The 23064-nt window shown below is 44.0% G+C and overlaps 1 protein-coding gene across 1 annotated transcript in view; it reads right to left on the bottom strand.

Moving 5' to 3' along the window:
* Positions 1 to 23064, bottom strand: part of oca2 (oculocutaneous albinism II) — a gene marked incomplete at both ends in the record, with an annotated part of 45384 nt that overhangs the window by 5900 nt on the left and 16420 nt on the right. The window contains 9 exons of the mRNA XM_083671746.1: positions 5762 to 5855; positions 6927 to 7020; positions 8666 to 8770; positions 9633 to 9692; positions 10471 to 10598; positions 14987 to 15095; positions 15312 to 15369; positions 15903 to 16050; positions 18770 to 18902. Coding sequence (XP_083527872.1) covers positions 5762 to 5855; positions 6927 to 7020; positions 8666 to 8770; positions 9633 to 9692; positions 10471 to 10598; positions 14987 to 15095; positions 15312 to 15369; positions 15903 to 16050; positions 18770 to 18902 — 929 coding nt within the window. The remainder of the gene's footprint in view (positions 1 to 5761; positions 5856 to 6926; positions 7021 to 8665; positions 8771 to 9632; positions 9693 to 10470; positions 10599 to 14986; positions 15096 to 15311; positions 15370 to 15902; positions 16051 to 18769; positions 18903 to 23064) is intronic.

The raw sequence follows: 23064 nt of genomic DNA, 5'->3' as shown, positions 1-23064 counted from the left end.
TCCACACTTGGAACTTGATCCCCTGATTGGGCTTGAGAGGTGTCCACAAGGGTGAGGTAAGAGGTAATTGTAGGCGGTATGTGGGTGGTGGTGTGAGTGGGTTCTTAATATTTCACTGTCAGCACAGCCCACTTCCAGTGCCAGTATGATTTGGCGGCCAAGGTGGGCCAAATTTGCCCCCTTGTAATTACTGCAAGACAGAGAGGGGGTGATCCCAGCCGCACAATGAGACCAAACAGCTGAGCTATAAATAGCCTGGATTGAAAAGTGGGTCATTCCCATCCAATATAATGGTCTCTTAATCACACACAGTAGCCACAGTCTCGTCTGCTACACTGCCGGATGAGAAATTATAGCTAAATGGTGCCATTGTAGAAACAACTGTGTCTTTAAAGCTGTCAACAGCTGTGGTACAGTATCAATGGTTACCAAGTATGGATCCCATAGCAGCTCTCTGCGTATGCAGCAGAAGATGTTGAGTTAGAGGGGATGACAATGCAAACATACGGCACGAGGAGGAGCAGGTCTTAACTTACACAAGGACAAGCTACAAAGCTATCGCTACTGAGCCATCGCTAGCACCCCCTGGAACCTCGTGGTCTCTGCCGTGTGTCCCTCCCTCGCTATTCAGATGCGTTTGTTTATTTGTGCATATACACACAGCATGGTGTTAAACCTAGGCTGTCGTGGGACTCCACACTCTTATCATAACTATACAGGCTGAGGTCACCTTTAGACAGGTGAAGCCATTTCTGCTGAGCAATACACTTTTTACCCAGCATGCACAGCAGACAGAGGCCACAGAGCAGCTTTCACAAAAGCAGCTCCCACAATGCAGTGACACAGGGTTCACCTTGGCTAAAAATCCCCTTTTTGCCCTGTGATCTCACGCTGTGATTTAATTGCATACGATTAAAGCTTGCTTTGAATGTCCTGATGTAATCTCAATGTTTCCCTTCAGGTGAACCCAGGGTGACTTGTTCTTTTGATAGAGGCTGTCCTTAGCCTGGTAAAATGCACGGTCATCATACAGTATCTGTCCTGTGCTTCTGGCTCATTCAGTCAAGTGCCATGACTCGTATACCTACAGCCTTTTAAATGGTTGGGCTGTGACAGAAGAAAACAAAATGGTAAATATAACATTTTGTGCTCTACCCCACAAAAAGCCTGTAAATATACAGGAACATTTTTCCTGTGGTGGTCTAAAGCAGTGCTATTGTTGCTGATTACTGTGTGGGTTTGTGTGATTTCTTGGCAAATGGAAACAGTGCACCTGCAGTCTCCTGTGCAGTCGACCATTGTCCCAAGCACAGGTCTCCATAGCGGGCGCACAGAGCCGGAACCATGAATGGGAATATTAATGCTGTCACGTGGCAAGAGAAACACACAGAAGGAGGGGAAGCTGCACTCTGGTGCAGAGAAATGGAATAATGGGCTTCTCCCTCCTAAATCAGTTTACATTGTTTTTCTCTTAATGGCATTTTGTCTGGGGCCTGTTTATTTACCCGGTAAACAATGAACGGTAAATGGCGTGCCCCAGGAGCGCCTGCCTAAGTGAAAAAATAAATTCCACATAGACTCCTATGTTTTGTGTGCAACAGAAAACATAACAATTTGAGCTCTCAGGTTAACCCACAAATGCAAGCAGTCACCATTATGGTACATGGTAATAGAAATACTGTATTATGTTTAAACTCACAACCTGACTGCAAGGATTGGCAAATGAAGGTCATACATGTTTGTATCTGTGGTTATATGAGTTCTGTTTCTAAGTAATTTTAAACACAAAAAAATGCAGAAAGAGGTTGACCATAGGGCGAATCCACAGTAATATCAATCCACTTAGTGGTTTAATTGAATAGATTTATAAGACATCATAAAAATGGTTTGTTACATTGACAGGCGAATCAAAGGCACGTTTAGTGTTTGGGCTGTAACCTCATTACTGGGTGGCCCTATGTCCTGAAATGCCATTGCAGCTACTTAAGTTGGAGGATCCTCTGGCCTCGCCCACTTGTAAATGTGTCAGAGTGAGGATTTACTTACAGGGAACGATCTCTTGTCTCTGTATAAAACACATAGGGCTATGATGTGGATTTACTGCAAGACAGTCATTAAACTTTTACTACTAAGTCTTATTGATACTGCTCTGGGCCACTTCATTCTCAGCCTCGCGATTACTGGCAACATGACTCCAAAACCAGGATGGCTGTTCACACAATCTATTCCTCTACACTCAGGGGGTAAACATGACCTGTGTCAGTGAAGATTGGTGAGGTGGTGTGGAGGTGAGGGGATGGGGAGGAGGACTGCAAGGCATCTCAACTGAACACCCCTTCGTTAGACTCTTTGCTGGAGCGGAAAAACAACTGAAAAGTGCAACTGGGAGAATAGAGGAGATAACGCCAAAGGGCAACGAAAGAGTTCTCACCTTCAGATCGTGTGACACGGTAACACACAGGCTTCCATGGTACCTCTTAGTCACACTGAGAAACTTGGTCTTTTAGGTGACCACTAAGGCTGTGGGGCTCTATACCCTGAGGAAACAGAAGTGTGAGGCTAGAACACTCCTCCCCAGCTACATGGTCTGGAAGAGGAGAACAGCGGTGCTCAGAGACCCAGTGGGGACATCAGAGACTTTACAGTCACTTGGTGCTGACTGACTTATTCAGGGCAGCTCATTATCCAATATGAGGAAGAAACTAGCAGGCATAGAGGGGACACTAAGGCCCCTGTGGGCTCATCAGGACCTAGAGTTAACTCCAGTGATATACTAGCTACTCCATCCCCACTCCCTGTCCCTGACTCACTGTGGAGCTGCTGAATGCAGCTCTCTCTCCTCCCCTCTCCTCTCCACTCCTCCACTCCCCTCTCCCCCCCCCCCTCCCCACTCCTCTCCTCTCTCCTCTCCCTTCTCCTCCCCTCTCCTCCCCTCCCCTCTCCACTCCTCCCCTCTCCTCCCCTCCCCTCTCCAACCTGTCCCTCTCTATACACAGCAGCTGTGTCCCTATTCTATCCACAGCCAGGCAATTACATCCTCAGCCAAGAGCAGTGCTACATCAACCAGCCACCACAGCTACCACTGTGGGGAGGAGAGAGAACGCACTGGGATACAAATGTATAGAAATGTTTAAGCTGGACAGCCATTGTCCTTGCTGTGGTGCACTTACCCACGTTCAACTAAGACAACTCAAATGGCATTAGGTGCCAATAGTCAGTATATCACCCGGCTCTATTGGCAGTAATTGGGAGGATGAGGCAGAGAGGGAAGCAGAGAGGAGGTTAATGATAAATGAGCAATTACCCAAACATCTGCTGTCTCCCTGTTTGTTTTCCTGGCACTGCCAGTACCCCCCAGAGGTGGTCCCGCCCCCTCATACCCCTCCCACCCCACACTCCCCTCCCTCCTCAGCTCCCAGGGCTGTTCTACCTGTTCTGCCCCAGAAGCTTTTCCTCCAGCTCAGCACTTTGGAACTGGAGGAATGTCTTGATCCACAGGTGGAAACTAACATATAAACCTCCTATGTTGTCACTGTTCTCACAACTTTGGCATCATTTTCTTGGTCTTGTGGCCACATGTAAACCAGTTTCTCTCTCACAGAGCAATACATATGTTTCCTAAAACTACATCGTAGTTTTATAGGAAGGCAGCCAGGTAAAGTGTAATAATTGTAAAATTGCAATTACAGAACAATTACAGCTTAAACAGGTACAGTCCTACAGTTGTACAAATGTAACAATGTTACAATGTAATTTCACTGTACCATTCTACAGTATGTTTGCAGAAAGTTACTACCATGTAAAATTTATCGTATAAAAATCATGTATTTACATTGCAAATACATGACTTTTATGGGGTATAAAAGGAACAAACCTAACCAATCCAAAAAGGTGAAAATGAATGCTGGATCTCAACTAATCACAGACCACATCTAAAGCCAGGCTGAGATGGATTCTCTTCAAAGATCTGCTATGATTGATCATCTCTTATCTCTCTGTCTGAAGCGAGATTTAGAAAGCTTCCGGCTGCCCTGTGTCTCACCACACCGCTCCCTGGCCCTCATTCTGGCACAACGATCTCTACAGCATCCGAACAGACCCACCAGACAGAGGTAGCCACAGTCAAACGCATCACATCATGTCACTCAAGCTTTAAAATCCGTTGCTCAGCAGCAGGTGTAGCCACTGCACATACCAGGGGAAGCTGGTGGAGGTATAAATCTGAGAACGGGCTCATTGTAATGCATGGTTTGATACCATTCCTCATTCCATACCATTCTTCATTCCATTCCATGCATTTTAATGAGCCCCTGCTGCACATTGTACACAAGAGCTTGGGTTCCAATATGATCATGAAGACAGGACCAGTCATTAGTACTCTAGACATGAACTATGTCTCTCTCTCTCTCTCTCTCTCTCTCTCTCTCTCTCTCTCTCCCTCTCCCCCTCCATTAGATACACTACACAGCAAATCAAAGACCTTAGCATCTCCCACAGCGAGCATTTATAGCCTAATCAGACACATATTCAAGCATTTCTGTAGACCATTGACCATTCACACTTCTCCTACTGGGAAACCGCAAGGGATCTGGGCGTGACATTATTAGAATGAAAACCATTGCCAGTGAGAGCAGGTGGCAACTTGGGGAAGAGAGTTGAAATCAAGCAAAATGGAGGACCACGCACACAGCCTACTTACCGACCTGCTTGAAAGACAATCTGAGGATTCTTTTACCATTCATATGGAGCTTTTTAACATACCAAAGGGTTCTCAAATCAAGCTGCCTTGTCTCACTCGAAACCAATTGAATCAGTCACATTTCAGACGGCAGTCTGTTTATGCCGTTTTTTTAGGGGCTGAGGTATTAAATTGATTCGCAGATCTCTGCAGCATGGGCACGTGCCACGGCAAAGCTAAAATGCCCCTTTCAAAGTATGAATGCGGTGCTTGGTTTTACATAAAGGCAAAAACCTTTTATATCAAACCCCCAATATTGATAGGCATGCCGAGTCAAGCACAGCACTTGGAGCTGAAAACCGAGACAGACTTCTTCCATTTGATTCTGTCAAGTCAGCCAGGTTGCTGCTGGGCTTGTTTAATTGACACAATGATGCAGCACATATCCCCCGGGTTGGGTCAGGAGGCCACCCCAAAACATCCAGGACAGCCTGTGTGTCCTGCAATGGACGGATGGATGGATGTGTGCGCCCACAGCTCCCCCCCCCCCCCTGCCCCCCCCCCCCCCCCGCCCTCCCACAGAGGAGAACAGGTAATAGAGGGGCTCCTGCCACCTGGCTCCTCCACAGCCAGAGGGTGTTGACAGAATGCAGGCGAGAGGACTCCAGGGTAATTTAGCTGTTTGCATTGAGGGATTTGAATAAAACCAATTCCGTTGGATTCCCCCCCCCCCCGTGTCTGAGGTTTTCAGTAGCTATTTCATAGGAACTGTGGCTCTTTTGGAAAGATGTATTGACCAAGCTGCTGTGAGCCATGCAGGTCAACATAACAAATGTCTGCTTCACATCAGGATCACATGTGCTGTGACAGCCAATGTACCTGTATATGGACATACCTGTATATTGACAGACTATCAACTACTGTACAGTATGTGCGTGACCAATGGGGAATAAACTATAATGGCATTGTCTTACTTATCAGGTATTGTCATTCTCGCAATGCCGCTTTCAGGGTTGTATTTTAAGTGAGTCTCCTTGTTGAGTGTCCTATTTGAGGGGTTTATGTTGTGTAGAGGGTACAAACCTGAAGAATTCCATAAAGGAGAACCCATAGCCATGCTGTTCAGCAATCCCTGCGCACACAACGTTGGCCGATGCACCAATCAATGTCCCATTTCCTTCAGAAAAATGACAATCACATAAAGAGAGTTATCATTATTTGCAAAATGAAATGTTATAAAACAACAACGATGCAGCTAAGAGAATTTCTCTTTACTTTAACTTAAAAAGGACCCAAACTAATTCAACATATCTTTTGTACCAAAACATATCACAAGTCTCAGCATCTCAGATTATTCTGCTTTGCTGATTGCAAGTCTCATTGAGAGAGAGCAATCATTCCATAGCATAAACAACAAGGGCGAGACCTTCATCCTAGTTGCCACATTCAATAATAGTACATACTGTACCTTTAAAAGACACTCAATGTGACTTTTTCCACTTGGCCGAGTGGCAATTGCTCGCACATCATAAACAAATTGCTCAGTCCTCTCCCCTTTTGGCTTTTTGCATGCTGTCAATGTTTCTTCTATCTTTGTTTTAAGGTACCCTCTCTGAGAGCCGTATATAGCCTGCAGACACAGCTGCTCAATGCGACGCACATCTCAAAAAGGTGTCATTGTGAGAATGGAGCGCGGCCGTGACAGCATCATAGCACCAATCAATACGGACCTGTCACACTGCAGTTGATTAGGCTGAAGTAGCACGACTACTCTCTCTATGTGTCCTTACCCCCTAAGCAGACACAGACAGTGGAATAATGCACTCTGGGGTCTGTCTGCCTGCCTACCCTACGGGGTGTGGTAGAGCCTGAATAAGGCAGGCTTTTAGGACACACTGAGCTACTGTCACAAAGCCTCTCTCTCCCCAGGGACTACCACAGCTGTATGTCAGGTTGGTGAGCTGGGAGGGAACAGAAGGAAGGCAACAGCCAGGGGTGAATAAGGGCCCGGCCATCTAACAAAGATGGACGTCTTTCAGAGGACACTACTAACTATAGTCACACAAGAACAACTATTAAACGTTGGAGTCTTCTAAACTGAACAATTCATAACACAAGTCGGTGTTTGGACTCCATTTCTGGGGTTTTCTGGTGTACGCTTATTTCTTATAAAAACTTATTAAGGGTCCCTGACCTGTGCAGTGTATATGCAGCCAAAATGAGAGATTTGACGGGCACTGTCACTCACCTCCCAGGCACGCTCCCATAGCCAAGGCAAAGATGAGTGGTTTCACAGGCAGGTTCACATCTTCATCCTGGCTCAGGTTGATGAGAACTGGGATCTTGGAAAATGCAGAGAGAAGAATAATGAAATACAGAAATAAGTCAAACTGACAGTGGATGTTTTTTTTCCTGAAATCATATTCAGTATGCACTGTATTTATGCTGTTTAAATAATTTGAATAGTGGGATATATTTTCCATATGAGTAGCTGGATTATTAAAATCAAAAGTTGATGATCATGTAAATATGTAAGTCCCTAGGAACATTTCTGTTCTTTGATAATAAATAAGTTTTTGTGTGGGTGGAGGTTCATCACAGACCCTGTGTACAGGATTAACCTCTCATGTATATTGTGTCTGCACCATAGGTCTGCTGTTAATAGATTGGGAAAAGTATACAACGGTACAACGGTTTGAAAGTTGCTGAAAGCAGCTGAAAGTTGTTTGGTGTAACATTGCTGTTTCATTAGACTAGTTTCTTTACAAACACAGCTCCTTAAATCTAGGTGATGGCTGCAACTGATATGACTTCACCATTCGTGTTATTCCCCTGAGTATGTGAGTGAAGGTAGGGCCAAGAGAGAGCTATCCCATTCAAGGCCTCCAAGGGTCTCATACAGCCATTCAAGGTCAGTTAACAGCTTTTCACAGTTAATGGATTCTCTCATTCAATAAATGGGAGCACAGTAAACGGGTTTAGCTGTACCCCATGGCAATCTTGTTTGCAGGATAATGACGCAGCAGTTAATGCCAGCAATACAGAGTCTGTGGGGCACAATAGCAAGGTTTTACCAGACCAGAAGCTTCTCTCTACAGCTGCAGCTGTTTTCTTTTCTAGTTGTTGTTGCTGCACAGACTGCGCTCATGGTATTGAGTTTTAATTTGCTGCCTCATATCGACATTGAGACGGTAGCATGCTCTGTAAAGAAAAAGCCACTTTAAGAATGTGCCTTCTGCCTCACAGAATTCAGTATGTAGAGGCTGAGCATCTCGGTGTTGGTGGCAATCTGTTTTGCCTCCCCAGCTGGACTGGGTTTGAATAAATTACACAGCACAATTGTGATCACATTTTCTACCACATTTGCCATTCGGTTCATTCGACTGAACTGCAAACATGGAGTGCAGAAGGATTGAAGAAACATAAGTGACCTTTATGAGATAGCAACTGTCTCTCACCATAGAGCTAAGTGTGAACATGCATGGTACTTTTACATTGAGTGCCCCACTAAAAGAGAGAGCTTTGGAAGTGCTAAGTGATTTCTAGAGTGGCTACTTGTTTAATTTGTCATCTATTCTTTCCTCTGGCTCATTTACTACGGCTGTATTGGCAGCATCTTACTAAGTCTACTTGATGTAATACTCATCATTCCAGCTCACCATCCGTGATGGACTGATAGTTCATAATTCATTATAATTAATGCCTTCTTATGCCTGCGCATGAGATAAGAGTTCAGACTTCACTGCTGCACTTGATGTAGCCTAAATAAAAAATTGCCCATTTATTACTTGATGACAAACCCCAAGAGAGTAAACCACAACTGTGAAAAAAGTGTGTGTGTGTGTGTGTGTGTGTGTGTGTGTGTGTGTGTGCGTGCTTATGTGTGTGTGTGCAGTTTCACGTGACAACATAAGCGTGCCATTCCAACACGCACTTGTGTGCTCTCTAGCATAGCAGAGCAACACAGTCTGAACAGAAGACTCTTACCATTGTGGCAGTGAAGGGGATGTTGTCAATGAGGGAGGATGCCAGAGCAGAGACCCACATCACCAGGATAATGGCGATAGCCAAGCGCTGCTCTTCTGGTACTGCCTGGGAGAGGAGATAACAAGAGTGACACATCACATCACTGCAGCTTTCAATAGCACTCAACACACAGCAGCAGATTAGCACAGTAGCAACCCCCCCCGCCCCCAAAAAAAACAAAAATCAAACAGGCCAACAGAAGTTCATGGCCCTGACCCTCTGGTCAGGGCGGAGAGGTTGATGAGGGGATGAAACTGTCTGACTGTGTGACATGGTGGCTGCCTCGCTCTGATCTCTGCCATACATGCCTGGCATGGCCAATCCTTCCTCCCGGACAGCAGGAGGGGCAGAGCATGACCGTGTCAGACTCTTACACTCCCTTACATAGAGGCAGACGTGGGCAAGCTGCGGGGCTGTGACATCGCACAAGAAGATACGGGTGGCTGGCTGTGTTCCCTCCCTGAGTACTTACCAGGAGGGGAAGGAAGGGAGGGGAGGGAGGCCCATCCAGCATGTCCAATGCTCTGCCCTCCTCTCCACAGCGAGCAGGGGAGTTATCAGAACAGCACACCACCTGTCATGTGTAATTACGTGGGGTACAAAGGCCCACTGTCCAAACACAAGCTGACATGTCCATCACTGGATAATTCTCCACCGAGAGACGCCGCCATACAGGCCTGCATAATCCACAGAGGCTGTAATATGGCCCCGACCGACACCCCAGAATGAACAACAAAACAACAGAGGGGGGGGGGGGGGGGGGGGGGGGGGCTCTGATAGAAAATACATTCAAATGCAGTCATTTAAATCAGAGCATTGCTGAATTACGAATGAAATTATGCATGAAATGCATTATCATATTACCTGTGCTCCTGTCAGTTATAGGTCATTGTGGGACGCATGCATGTGATGATTGTTAAGAACTCACTTTTATAAGCACTGCTGTCTGTACTCCAATGTAGTCGATAAGCTGGAGCTGGGCTAAGGCCTGTGAGAGATGCAGAGAGGAAATCAATATAAATCATTGGTGACTTTAAAGAGTTTGATGACCACATCCATCCTTATCCATATACAGGTAGATTGAGAAGAGACAAAGTTTTCACTCCATTTTGGATACATAGAGTAGTAAGCAGTTTTGACAAAAATGTTTACAGAATAGGCAAAATTGTGCTTTTCCTTCTGGAGGACAGTGATATAGCACTGAGCCTCCTACTTTTTTTCTCAATTGAGCAAACAGTTTATCTAGGGCCTGCACTAAGCCCCCCGGTGGGGTTAAGGGCTGTGTTTCTGTGTGCGATTGTGAATCTTAAAAACAAAGGATTAAAATACTGTAGCAAAACAGCAAACAGCTAACAAAGCAGTTATTCTGCTGACACCTTCCCTTTCCTCTCACTCTGTGGCTTATGGATGAGTAGATAGCATATTATTAATAATGAACCCATATTCTCGACATCCTCCTATTCTACAGGTATTACTGTCCACAATAGCATTCTTCGTGAATACCTCTATCCATTGCCCTGACATTTCAATACAATTCAAACAATATTTCAATATCATTGTGTTACAGGATGTCATCCATCTTTTGTTTTGTTTTGTTTTGATTGTATGCTCTAAAGTGCTTGCTGAAGGAGAGATGCATTTGAGCCTCAGTGTGCGCTTTGAAGAGGGTTAGAGATTTAGAGGTTTTGGCTCTAAAAGACTCTGTCCTGCATGCATCAACTACTTTGTTATATTTGGCTAGGAGCTTGTGTGTTAGTGTTAAGTACCTCCATCAATACAAACAGAGCAGCGAAGAACAGGAGTGTGGCCCACTCAACCCGGTGCAAGATGATCTCAAAGTCCTGGATGTCAGCCAGAACCAGTAGCCACAGAGCTCCTAGGATGGCAATCCAACCTGTAGGTGAGAACAGGAGAGATCACCCTCTGAGATCTGGCTGTCTACAGTCAGCCTGCCTGCTTGCTTGACCAGCAAATTGGCACCGCCACCGATTAAGGCATTCCATCGCCCTGAGGTCTCTTGAGCATGCAGGTAACACCTGAAAACACAGCTATGCAGAAAGCAGAAAGAGGAATTGAAAGTGAGGGGTCACAAAAATATATCAAACAACACGTGGACAGAATATGGGATGGTTCTGAAGACTGCTTGAGAATAAAATATTTGCCAAGTAGAGTACAGTTTCATCTGTCCTCTGTTAAACTCTAATTGCAAGTTTAGCTAGTTTAGCTATGTTTTCCCCAGCTATGACAATGCAGTCTTCTGTATATACTGTATGGTTTTAGAGGCCCATTAAGTTACACATAGTTAGATGAGCTACTGTATATTTCAGAGGTAAAAGACTGTACATCTCTATAACCAAATATAGTATGTGTACAGAAGCTATGCTTTATGCACAAATACTGTAGCAGAACACAGGCTGACCATGTTTGGGAAACAGAAGGGTCTTTACCACTCCCCAAGGATGTCAAAACAGATGTTGTTACAATATGCTTACACCACAAACAAAACATAAATGTCAGAGAGTAGCTATGAAATGTGTACATGACAACAGACAACTATAAGTCATCAAAAAAAAAGGGAAATCACAAGTTATGCTAGACTCCCACTACACTACCGGTAGATTTGCCTTACACCATAAAAATCACATGCATTCTCCCTGCATTAGCAATCCTACTCCGTTGGCTGCACCATTTTGGGTAGGTCATGTTGATGGAGGAGAGTAATAGAACAAACAGCTTCATAGACTTACAGGTGCATAGACTTACTCTTTGTGTGTGTGAGACACCCAGAGGATTTCATTTCCATCAAAGCATGGCACTCTCCATGCCTTATTTCCCAATAACCTGATTGAGTCAAGTGGCACCACTGAGGGACTGATGGATAATGTATCTGGTCAAGCTTGGTAGGTTTAATCAAACACTCATTACCTAAGCATCACAGTTGCTAACACACATTCCAGCCAGAGGATTAAGGTTGGCACTGGCTTGCCAATACTCAGAATTACTCCCTATCTTTGGGAGGAGGGAGAGTAGGCATCCACTTCGAGCAAAATTTGATTAAACAGGTGAGTTTTCTTAATTGCTTTGGGGAAATCATTTCAGAACTGATGAAAGCTGGCGAAGAGAGGGGGGAGGAGAGAGGAGAGAGGCAGACGGAGAGATAGAGGGGGAGACAAGAGGAGAGAGAGAGAGAGGGAGAGAGAAGAAAGAAAGACAAGAAAGAGTGGGTTGAAGTAGAACTTTTTTGTTTCCATGTTCAAATCCTGCTCAGCCTGTATTCTGTGATTTGGGCGAGTGATTTGTTTGTTCAACCCTATGGGTGCACTCCTGCTGAGATGCTAATTGCTAATCAGGGATGGGGACAGGTGGTCTGAGAGTGCATCTGCTGCAAAGAGAGAGAACTTCTGACTTGACTGGAGATCTAAGACCAGAGAAGAATTACCTTCAGAAAAGAAGTCACTTGACTGATCAAATATTTGTTTCAATATGTATATTCTAACAGAACCATGGTTATTGCAATAAAATATGTATTTCTGTTTGGTTTCAGTGGTAATAAACTGTGTTAGAGTGAGGGGTGCTCCTTTGCTGACTTTCAATTGTGGTGGTCACAGTTTCCTACTTATTTAGAGAAGTTAATCATGCTGCATGATTACTGTAGGTTTAAGTAAATTAAGTGTAAAACAACATGATTTATGATTATTACAGTTTATGATTACTACACAGATTCAATAGAAGGAAATGCTAAATAAACTCTGTAAACAGCAAAAGGTTCCATGAGTTCAAAATAAAAAAATGTATAAACAAAAGCAGTATGAAACTTAAGATTTCCTCCCTGCATTGATATTCCCTGAGGCTGCCTCCCAAAGCGGGAGAGGAGCGCACAGCAGACAGCCGACCAAAAGAGCTCTCCAATTAAAAAGAGCTTTTAGAGAAATCTGAGCAGGTTTTGATAGGCTCATTTATCATACACAGGACAACGGTGTTCCGAGTCGGCGAGTTTGTCGTGAACATTGTCTCATCACGCTTGTTTATCTAAAAGCCAAGTGTTTGTTTTCATAGTGTTTGATACACAGAACAAAGTGGTTGAGTGCAACATGGCCGAGGCCGCCAGATAAAGAAGTGCTGTGTTCGGTTGAGCCTCTTGTTGTTTGAGATTACACTTGTAAGGTTAAGGAATGAGACAACTTCTCCTAAATAGAAAGCAAGGAAGTCAAGTAGAGAGGCCGTAGTGCTTCCAAATGTGTTTCAAGGATCTCTATGCAGTGCTTGCTTGTTTGTATACCTGATGAGCAATAAGTACAAACATGCACCACATGTGTACATGTCCACAGACACGTCCAAATCCTAGTGATTAAATGACGAGGCAAAAGTTAAATAAAATCTTGCCATGTCAATCTAATGAAATGTTAATGATGCTCAATTTACAAAACATCTTCTGCGAGCGAATAGATTGGGCCCGCGGTAGTTCACCACAACTGTGACCTGCATGCATTAATGAGAAGAGTGTGAGTGTGTGTGTGCGCAAGTGTGTGCGTGTGTGTGTGTGTGTGTGTGTGTGTGTGTGTGCTCAGGGTCATGCCTGTTTAATCAATGTCACTGAGAGGTAAATGGAGTCGGTCCTGCAATTAACTGAGCATGTTCCGTTGCTACAGTGCGTTGCTACTGGGGCTAGTAGAGAAATTAGATAACATGTAAGAAGCCATCTTCATTTGGGGACTATTGGGATACTGTTATTAAGGTCAGCTGTCATAGAGATACACACACTCATCAGAAATATTATATTCAGAATCAGTACTCCACCCTGAGGGACATAGGCCACAGTATTTGCTAAGATCAGCTGGCACATGTTTTAGATTGCAAATGCAAATCAATACAAAGTGCTTTCAGGGAAACATAAGAAACAAATCTAATTGTAACATCCCGCCCTGTTCCTTAGTTTATGTTTGTCTTTGTTTCATGTCATTTAATTTATTGTTTCCTGTTTATGTTTGTGTTACTCACCTTGTCTCTCGTTTCAGACACTTCACCACCTGCCCTTGTGTGTTTCCCGTCTGTGTGATTGTCTACCCCGCCCTGATTGGCTTCACCTGTTCCTTATCATCCTTCCCTGTGTATTTAGTCTGTGTGTTCCCCTGTCTCTGTGCCAGTTCGTCTTTGTACCTTGTGTCAAGCATTCCAGCGATTTTTCCTAGTGATGAGTATTCCTGGTTATTTTGATCTCTGATAGTGTTTCTGACTTTGCTTTTTGCCTACCTCTTTTCTGATTATCTGCCTGATTATTGAACTGCCTACCCCCTTCCTGGATTATCTGCCTACCTGTGTACCGATCCTTTATTGATAGCAAAGACTATTCTATTGGATTTAAGTTTTTGTCTCCGAGTCGTGCATTTGAGTCCTCTGCCTAAGTACTCCAGTCATTACACTGATTCACTGACTATTACAATACAACTCAACTGATAGGAAAGGACTGCCAGAGGTAAAAACACAAGTTGTTCTTAGCTGACAGAAGAAGACTCTGATATCTTTACGTATGACGTCATTGAACATTGATATCTTGACATACGTCCAACAAACATGTCCAACAGAAGCGCCACTTCACATTTCCAGCATATAGTGCTGAATGGTATTTTTCAGTGTTCTCCCATTCTGTTGAATTTATAATACTGTTATTGAACTACATAGAGAGGAAAGATATGTAGTGCTATCTAAAAGGGCTGGGTGATGTGTCAGAAATCTAAATGATTAAAACTCTGTGACTTGAGGCAGTTGTAGCATAATAGATTTTCACTCTGAAAAAAAAAACCTGTTTATTATAAAAGTGTGTCCTCCCACACTAAGCTGATGCAATGGAGAGAAAATGTTTGTTGTCCCTAATACCCAAAGGGAATCAATAGATTAGTGTATGCATAGATTACCATTCTTCAACTGATAAAGTGATGAGCATAACCTGTTTTTGCTTTTACATGTTGAGTTAAAAGCACTCATAATGTGACAACATGGTTGTTTCTGCGTTGCCAAAATAGATGATTATTCCTCCGAGTTCTGTGTATAATAAATATTTGACAGGTCTAAAAGCAGTACAGTATCCATGTAATTTCCTGGTTGCATGTCTTTGTCAGCCCATTATTCAGGCTCATTTCGTATGCACCGGGAGGAGGAAGCCCTGCTTTATAATTACACAGCGGAACCTACAACTATTCAGTAAGGCCTGTAAAAGCAATACAATGATTCTTTATCATTAACGCCTTTTTCTCACTCTAATGAGATACTAGTGCAGGCGCTTACCAAGATCAAGATGAATGCTGGGAACAAAGGAGTTGAGGAAAAACATGAAGATGACGACTCCCAGGACAGACACACACTTGACCAGGAGAATTTTGTCTGTTATTCTGTGCTGCAGAGGAGAAAATTAAGAAGAACATCTTTGACTGAAAGAATAGACAATTACATCATCCAAATTGCTTGCCTCGAGTGAGTTTTATAAATTAAATTGACTTCATTATCAAGATAACATCAATGCTATTGGCATAGTGAAGAAGTGCTATGAAGAGAGGTTGTAAAAGGGCTATCAAATGTGACATTTTTTAAATATTGACCACTTTTTCAGTACCTTTTTCTGCAATTCTTGGATATTTTGTTCCCAGTTTTTATCTTCCTGAGAAATTTGCCTGCAAATAAAGTGTTATCAAATATTTTACCCTTCAGGTCTCTTGGAACTGAACAACACACTCAAAGACAAATTAATCATCCCCATTCTACACTGTATTTAATCAACTGTATGTCATTATTGCAATTTTCATTCATGCTACGTTGTTTATTGATGATTTTCCTTCAAGCTGTGTTGTGCTTTGAGAGCCATTTAAAGGTCATGAATCCACAACATATGATAAATATTGAGAACAATAATGGTCTCATTTCACACAACATGCACATGTAATATGGCCTTTGACACGCATAAGCAATATAAGCACCAATTAGGAAGAGAGATATCTTTACAAAATGCCAATAGATGGACACTAGGGACTTTTTTCAATGATTAACATGACAGCTCATCTTGAAAACAGAGAGATTTGTTCTCTATATTCTCTTCAGAACGATCTGTTTGTTTAAATTCCGTTCTCTCAGTGGTACAGCACACCTTGGCGTGCCTGTCTGTCTGTCTGTATGAATGATTGTATGGTTGTATGAATGTATGACGTACCTTTGGAAGGTTTTCATTGTCTTGCGGAGGAGACTCTCCAGATTGAGCACTTTCTGCATCAGGAGGCACTTCACAGCTGTCTCCTCCCGGCTGGCAGGGTTTATACGTTGGGCAGTCTGCCTCCACACCAGGATCTCATGCTTCAGCTCTACAGGACCAATACACACACACACACACACACACACACACACACATACACACACACACATGCACATACATACACAGAAGACAGGTCTCAGCTACTACAGGAGTATAACTACTACACACAAGCAAGAAGCAAGCATATACAAGTAAGAAAAGTTACAAAAAACATTTGTCAACGTGTGAATTTCATGAGCTGGGTGGGTCATTGGTACTATAAATGACAGATGTCACATTGTGATCACAGCCTGATCTTTACCAGCGACAGCCAACAGAGAGAATATTGGTTTGGAGTTTGCTTGTTTTCAGTCATTACTGTGTGGGCCCCCTGTGAGGGCCTAATCCTGCCAGGTGGTGCTGGGCATTGACTAGCCCTGGAGTAGCCAGCGCTTGAGCACAGACATGGCCTGGAGGAGGTAGGGCGGCGGCTGTATGTCTGTGCAGATAGCAGTGGGTGCCATCCGTTGTCAGGGGGTTGCTAGGTGCCCTTAATGGAATCTAATTGGCATAGGAAAAACACTCCGGTTAGCGAATCAGTACAATTACCAATCGTGGCAGGGGCCTTGTGCCGATTTATCTGCACGCTCTCCCACCCAGGAAAAGGTGGTGTGGGAATAGGACGCTCCGCAGGGTAGGGTTTATGGATGTGCTATCAGCTTTGCTTTGAACTGTCACTGTGGAGCCCACCAGTGGGATTTCCTTTCTGGCCCCAGGGACACAATTTGACACAGCTGCGGCCAGTGGCCAGCCTTCCTCCCCTCTTAAACACACACATAAATGTGTGACTGTGTTTGCTGAATACTTCTGACCAGTGTTCTCTCAACAGTTGCGGTAGCTTGTTGAGGTGAACCCAGAGGGAGGAGAGAGGGGCTCAATGTGGCTCAATGGGATGAGGTAGTGGTGTGGGTAAACACTGATAAGACGTGGCTAACTGCCTCTGGGGGAAGCTGCAATAAATCTCCTAGAAATATACATGCTTTATTAGTTTGTACATAATCTACAAGCTGGAGGTCTAGATTTAAAAAAAAAAATACTTACAGCAACTTACAGTATACTGTAGCAAATTGATTGATTGGAAGACACAGTTATTATCGAAATGAAGCAGATTGTGTTCCATTGGGTAATTAAACACAGTATAGTCCTACTTCAAGCGATATTCTACTGTAGGGTGTGAGACAGAAATGAACAGGCTCTGTATACTATGGGTGGAGGGATGAGAGCAGGACAAGAGAGCAACTGAGCAAATATGTCAAATGGTGACCAATCGTGTAGTCGTCCAAACAAAGCCAGTCAGCACCAAGGAAACAGTGTGAAAGGAGTGCCTGGCTGTAGGTACCAATGGGACAAAGTGACAGTTGGTCAAATCTGGGAGCTGTTTACTTCTCACAGACCATTGTGCAGGAGTGTTGTTGTCCCCCGAGACTTGTTACTGTACATTGTCAGGTGGGGAGCTGTTCAGCAGGTCACAACCACTACCAGAGGGTCTTGTGAGTGATGCAAGATTGTGGCGGCAGGTTGTGACCATTAGACTGAGGAGGTCATAGGAGAGTACATAGGAGAGGTCATAGGTGAATGTGTCCATCTCTTTGACATGGTGTTGGGCTTCTGCCAGGGAATAACTGAATGTAACCCTGGGCTGCGGAGTTACTCTGTTGACAGCCAATGTGTTGCCATTAGCACCTTCACACTTCACAATGTGTTTCTCTCCACCAGCTCCGCTCTACACGCCACTTCAAAATCCTGACGTCCCTCGACCAATTTCAGCAGAATTGAACACCACGCAGTCCTGTTGCAAAGTCATCAGAAGCTGCAAAGACGCCCCTCACGCCCACACCATCGATTGTAAGGCAAGCTCGAGATAAAAAGAGCCATAAAAGCATACTTCAGATGGCAATCATTCCCCCTCAGCCCCCTTTTGTTCCCTGCGTGTGCATGTATTAACCCAATACTGTATGTTATCACTTCTGCTAGTAGAACACCAGAGCCCAGTGGTTAATACAAAATAGCTACCAGACATCAACACATTCTATTTTTGAGGGAGAGGCATCCTGGAGGACACTCTATCACACTGTGACCACTGAGGGGTCACTCTCCTCAGCATCTGCAGACATACCATAATATAACAAAATCATAGCTGTGATGACAGGGTCATCTGATAAGGATAATGGGAATATTGGGAAAATAACCTGAGAGGGGGGAAATGGAAAAACGCCTGGTCTACTTCACGACTCAGAGGGCACATGTGGGAGCTACAGGGTTGGGGTGCGTAATGCCAAGTTAATTATGTTATCCTGAGGTCATTGTGTTTGCCAAGAAGGTGAGCAGCTGCTCGCAAACACATAGAGGCTCTAAGGAAAGGCTTATGGCTGCTCCTCAACGATGGCTGAGCTTTCATAAATTATGCTACAGTAGATTGTACCACAGCCTCATAGAATCATTTCTCAGAGAGGAGGAGGCAGAGAGAGAGAGGGGAGGACAGAGGAGGTATAGAGAGAGAGAGAGAGAGAGAGAGGGAGATATCAAAAGAAAAATACCAAAACAAAGACTATTTTGAGAGTCTGATCACAAAATGTAGCTTCATCCTAATTTTATCTGGCTGAAGTACATATTTTCATGTACTTCAAACACTTTTGAATGTACACTTTCATGTACACTTTTCATGTACATTTGGTCTGTTGAAGCCCTTGGTTCCCTTTTTCTTGAAAATAAATTGTATTGCCACTCACCCACAATTTCACTGGATTCTTTGTTGTAGAGTTTTTTATTCCAGTAGAGCATTCGTAAGATAGGGAACGAGCACAGGAGGACAAAGCATATTCCCAGGAACATGTACCCCGTGAAACCAGCAAAATCGATTCCCTGAAAGACACAGACAGGCACGACATTATTGGGATAATCAACCAATTTGTTTGTGTTTTATTTCACAACTGACAACACTTGCAACAATCTCACACAGATATCAATGCATCCACCTCTGGACAGACGGTAGCATTTGTTTCTTAGGGAATAATGTTTTCAAGCAGGTTTTACTGATTTACTATAATGTCTTGTGAATGTAGAGTCTACATTGTAGATAATTCTACTTTCAGGAGACATTCAAATACAAATGGTACAATGTATCATGCCGCTTGTTAAACCACAATAAAGCAAGGTGGATCAGGTTCATCTTTAAGTGAAGAAAATTGTGTTTTTGGAGGCAGTTCAAAATAGAGGGCAGTTCAAAATAGAGTTCACTGTTCACTGTCTGTAAAACACACATTTTATTTGTTAGGGAAGTAAATACGTCATGAAAATAAAAATGATCGGAAATGGATTTACCCTCTAATGTGCAATTAAAATAATCACTCTCTCATAAGCTTGTCTAAGAATAGAGGTGGTGAATGGTACATTGTCGTAATGAGAGGTTTTGCAGTCTGTAAAAGTACAGATTTATAACTGGCCCTGGGAAATGACATGAAGAAAGCTAAGAATTCAATCATGGAGCCAGTGGGGTGGTGGTAATTGCATCCTTATTGTAATTCAGCTCCACCAAGCTAGAGTTTGGCAGGGACCCAGGTCTTACTTCCTGAGGAAAAAAATAGCTGCTTCTGGCAGGGGGTTGTCCTTTTAAAGAAGATCACACTGCAAATCCCTTAACACATTTACCAGCATACTAGTAACACGTTTGAAAGTACAGACACGCCTTTGTGTGACACTATTTGTGGTATTTCTAAAAAGGAAAATAAAACAGACAGGGTTTTGCTTAATATGGCGTGGTCAGTAATCCACACTGGAGAGCAGGCACAGATAAGGATAAGATTGGAGAACAGTGACCTCTACAGGACATGTAATTTCTAGTTACAGTAAGAGTGTAATGGTGAGGAGAAAGGTGAGAGGTGAGGGGCGGGGGGCGGGGGGGGGGTGAGGGCTGGAGGGCAGGGGGGTGTGAGGGTTGGGGGGCAGGAGGGGTGAGGGTTGGGGGGCGGTGGTGGGGGGACAACACAAAACAAGTTAGCATTTTTTGACAAACATTTGCCTGCATTTTTCATTCTGGAGCTGGTCCGAAGGCATATGTATGAATGAGCATCTGAATAACTATACACAAACAACAATGCCATAAAGCCTCTAAGTAACAACTCACATGGCCATGGAGGCAGTGGAGGATGATGCACGTAAAAATCGGAGGACGGGGTCATTGTAATGCATGGAACGGAATAAGGAATGGAATTGTTCCTCATTCCGTCCCATGATACAGTTCCTCATTTCATCCATGCATCACAATGAGCCCGTCCACCAGCCTCCACTGCATGGTCACCATAGGGTACTGCTCTGTACAGAGTCTCCCTGGCTGTGACTCAACAACCTGATTGGTTCACTGTTATAGTCCAGTTATAGACTTTTCAGAGTACTCTGAAAAATTGCGCATCCAAAAACACATGTTCTCTCAGTGTTGTGCTGAGTGTGACTGTGACCCTCAGGGCAGTGTTGTTGGGGTGATGCTGCTGATGCAAACTCTGTGTAAATGAGAACCCTCTCATCATTTGTTTATGCTCCACTTTCAGCAGTCGCAAACAAGTTACCAAACTAAAAACTAAGAACGAAAAAAATGGAGCCGTGTCTCCAAGAGCTTGGTAAAATGTCTAGGCGTCTGTGCCTTCTAGGACATCATGGGGATTGTCTGTCACCATGCTAGAGCCGAGGGCATAAGATGCTCAGATTCTGATTGGCTGCAGGGTGCGTGATGGCCCAAGTGGCAGTCCAACAGCTGTGAACAAACACAAGAGCTGCCTGATGCCGCTGCTTTCCTGCTCGGGGAAATAACACCCAAATGACCCAGAAAATCAGTGTATGCCACCTTTTTCCCTGTACACCCCATCCCACTGAGACAACTGCAGGGGCATTACTGATGAGCGATGGAGTGACACCCACCCCACCCCCCAACCCTCTCCATGACCTCACAGCTGTACCACCCTCACTATCTCTGGGGTGACCCCTAAACCCAAACAAACAAACAAATAAACAAACACAAAGTCACACAAATACACACACACACACACACACACGCACACACACACACACACACACACACACGCACGCACGCTGGCACACACACACACACACGCACGCACACACACACACACACACATTCAGGCAGGCTGGTAGCTCTTATCAAAGCACAGGCATGACTGACTGAGTGCACTACATGTTCCTGCTGATCTGTCGCCTGGGAAACCCAGCCAAGGCAAACTGGACAGGGGCCGTGGGCGGCAACTGTAAAGCCGGAGCCCTAATGGAGGAGCCCACGTACAGCTGCACCCGCAGAGAGGCTAGAATGTCACAGAAAGTCCACAGATGCCATGTCGAACAGTTTGTTTAGGAAATGTCACAGTTTTTGTTATGTTTCTTCATGCCTCACTGATCTGAAATTCAGTGAAGGTTAAAATCCAACTCAGAACACACTGATTAACCCCAATAATGTCCATATACATCTACACTGGCAAAGCTATAATTAAGCCACAAACTGTGATGTTATCCTTCCATTAGTATGTAGGGAAGCTTTCATTAAGGTCCTTCTCTCTTTCCAGGATATAGGGGATGATTGCAGAGCAGCACCTGTAGTTTTACCTTAATTTCTATGATCAATCCATTGTTAATTACACACACAAACACACAAAAGAATGTATGAGGCAGAGAAGGGCTCCATGTTCATAATCTTAATATCCAGCGTAGTCCTGTGTGTTACTGAGTGTACATAGAATGGGATTTGGTGCAGCACATCATCACCCTCAGCCTGGTGGCACAAGCCCACACACTGCTGCTGAGGTCTCCAATCGAAGATGAAAGGCACGTTGGCTCCCTCACATTAAAGGATGGTGCTGGGAGTGTAGTAGTTTGGGTTACATTGGTTTCCCACTCGGTTGCGTCAGGATCACCGGTCTCATGACTCACCACTTGAAGTTCAAACACACAGAGACCCTCATCTCAAAGCAAAGACCCCTGTCATGGCAATCGAGATGGAATCCCACCACACACCAATTTAACTTGGTTTCAAGGTTTGAGTGTACAAGATACAGGGACGGTACTGTAGGGAGCAGAGTCGTGCGGCAAATGTAGAGCTGGCATTATCCGTATCTATAATAGGCATTAGATATCACCAAATGGACTGGCAGATAAGGGTTTCCCATTCTGTCACATCAACTCTCTAGGCTACAGTATGTTTCTCCTGTCAGTATACGGTTCAATTTTGTCAACCAACTAGAGATGAATGCAGTACATGGTGCCACGGTAATAGTTCATGTTCTGAAATTCGAATGGAAATGTGAATGTGAGGATATTGCAGAAGCTACAGTATGGATCACATCGGGGCTTTGAAATAGGGAGGTCACACTGTTGCAGGGTGTTTTGACATTTTTAATTCCCGTGATTTATGATGCCAGCAGCAGAAATATGAATCGGTCTCGCAACACTGCTGTTACATCTCCATTTATCACCTGAATTTCAACACAAACACAGCAGATGAGTGTGTAAACACATGGAGGAACTGTGTAGTGCAGAGATAACACACACACACACACACACACATCACCTCAGTAAACACAGAGGATTAAGTCACTGGAGAGTGAATTAACATATATGCAAAGCTTTGTGTGATCCGTGTCAGGGGGGTGATTCACTATATGTGGTGTGTTAAAATGTTAGGTTAGATGGTACATGTGTACATATTCTATGTGGAATTTGACAAACAAAGTGAACGTCAAGAATGCCCCTCATGCCTTTCTGTGAGATTGGCTTTTAACAGATCATGTCTCCATCAACACAAGCCAAAAAGCCTCTTACCCAGAGGATGCACCATATGGTCCAGCTGCTGATCTCCAACATAACCAAAATAATCAACAGCAATTCACTTCATTGTTTTTGCGCAAACAGGCACGTGATAGAACCTTGACTTTCACAGTGGAAAAATGTCACGTTTGTTAAACATCTCACAATGAAACATGTGTCCGTTGCATTCTGAAGTGTTTAACCAAACCAATGCTTTAAG

This window comes from Argentina silus (genome assembly GCF_951799395.1).
Source record: "Argentina silus genome assembly, chromosome: 6".
Taxonomy (NCBI): Eukaryota; Metazoa; Chordata; class Actinopteri; order Argentiniformes; family Argentinidae; genus Argentina; species Argentina silus.
This window is presented reverse-complemented; position numbering and strand designations above follow the sequence as displayed.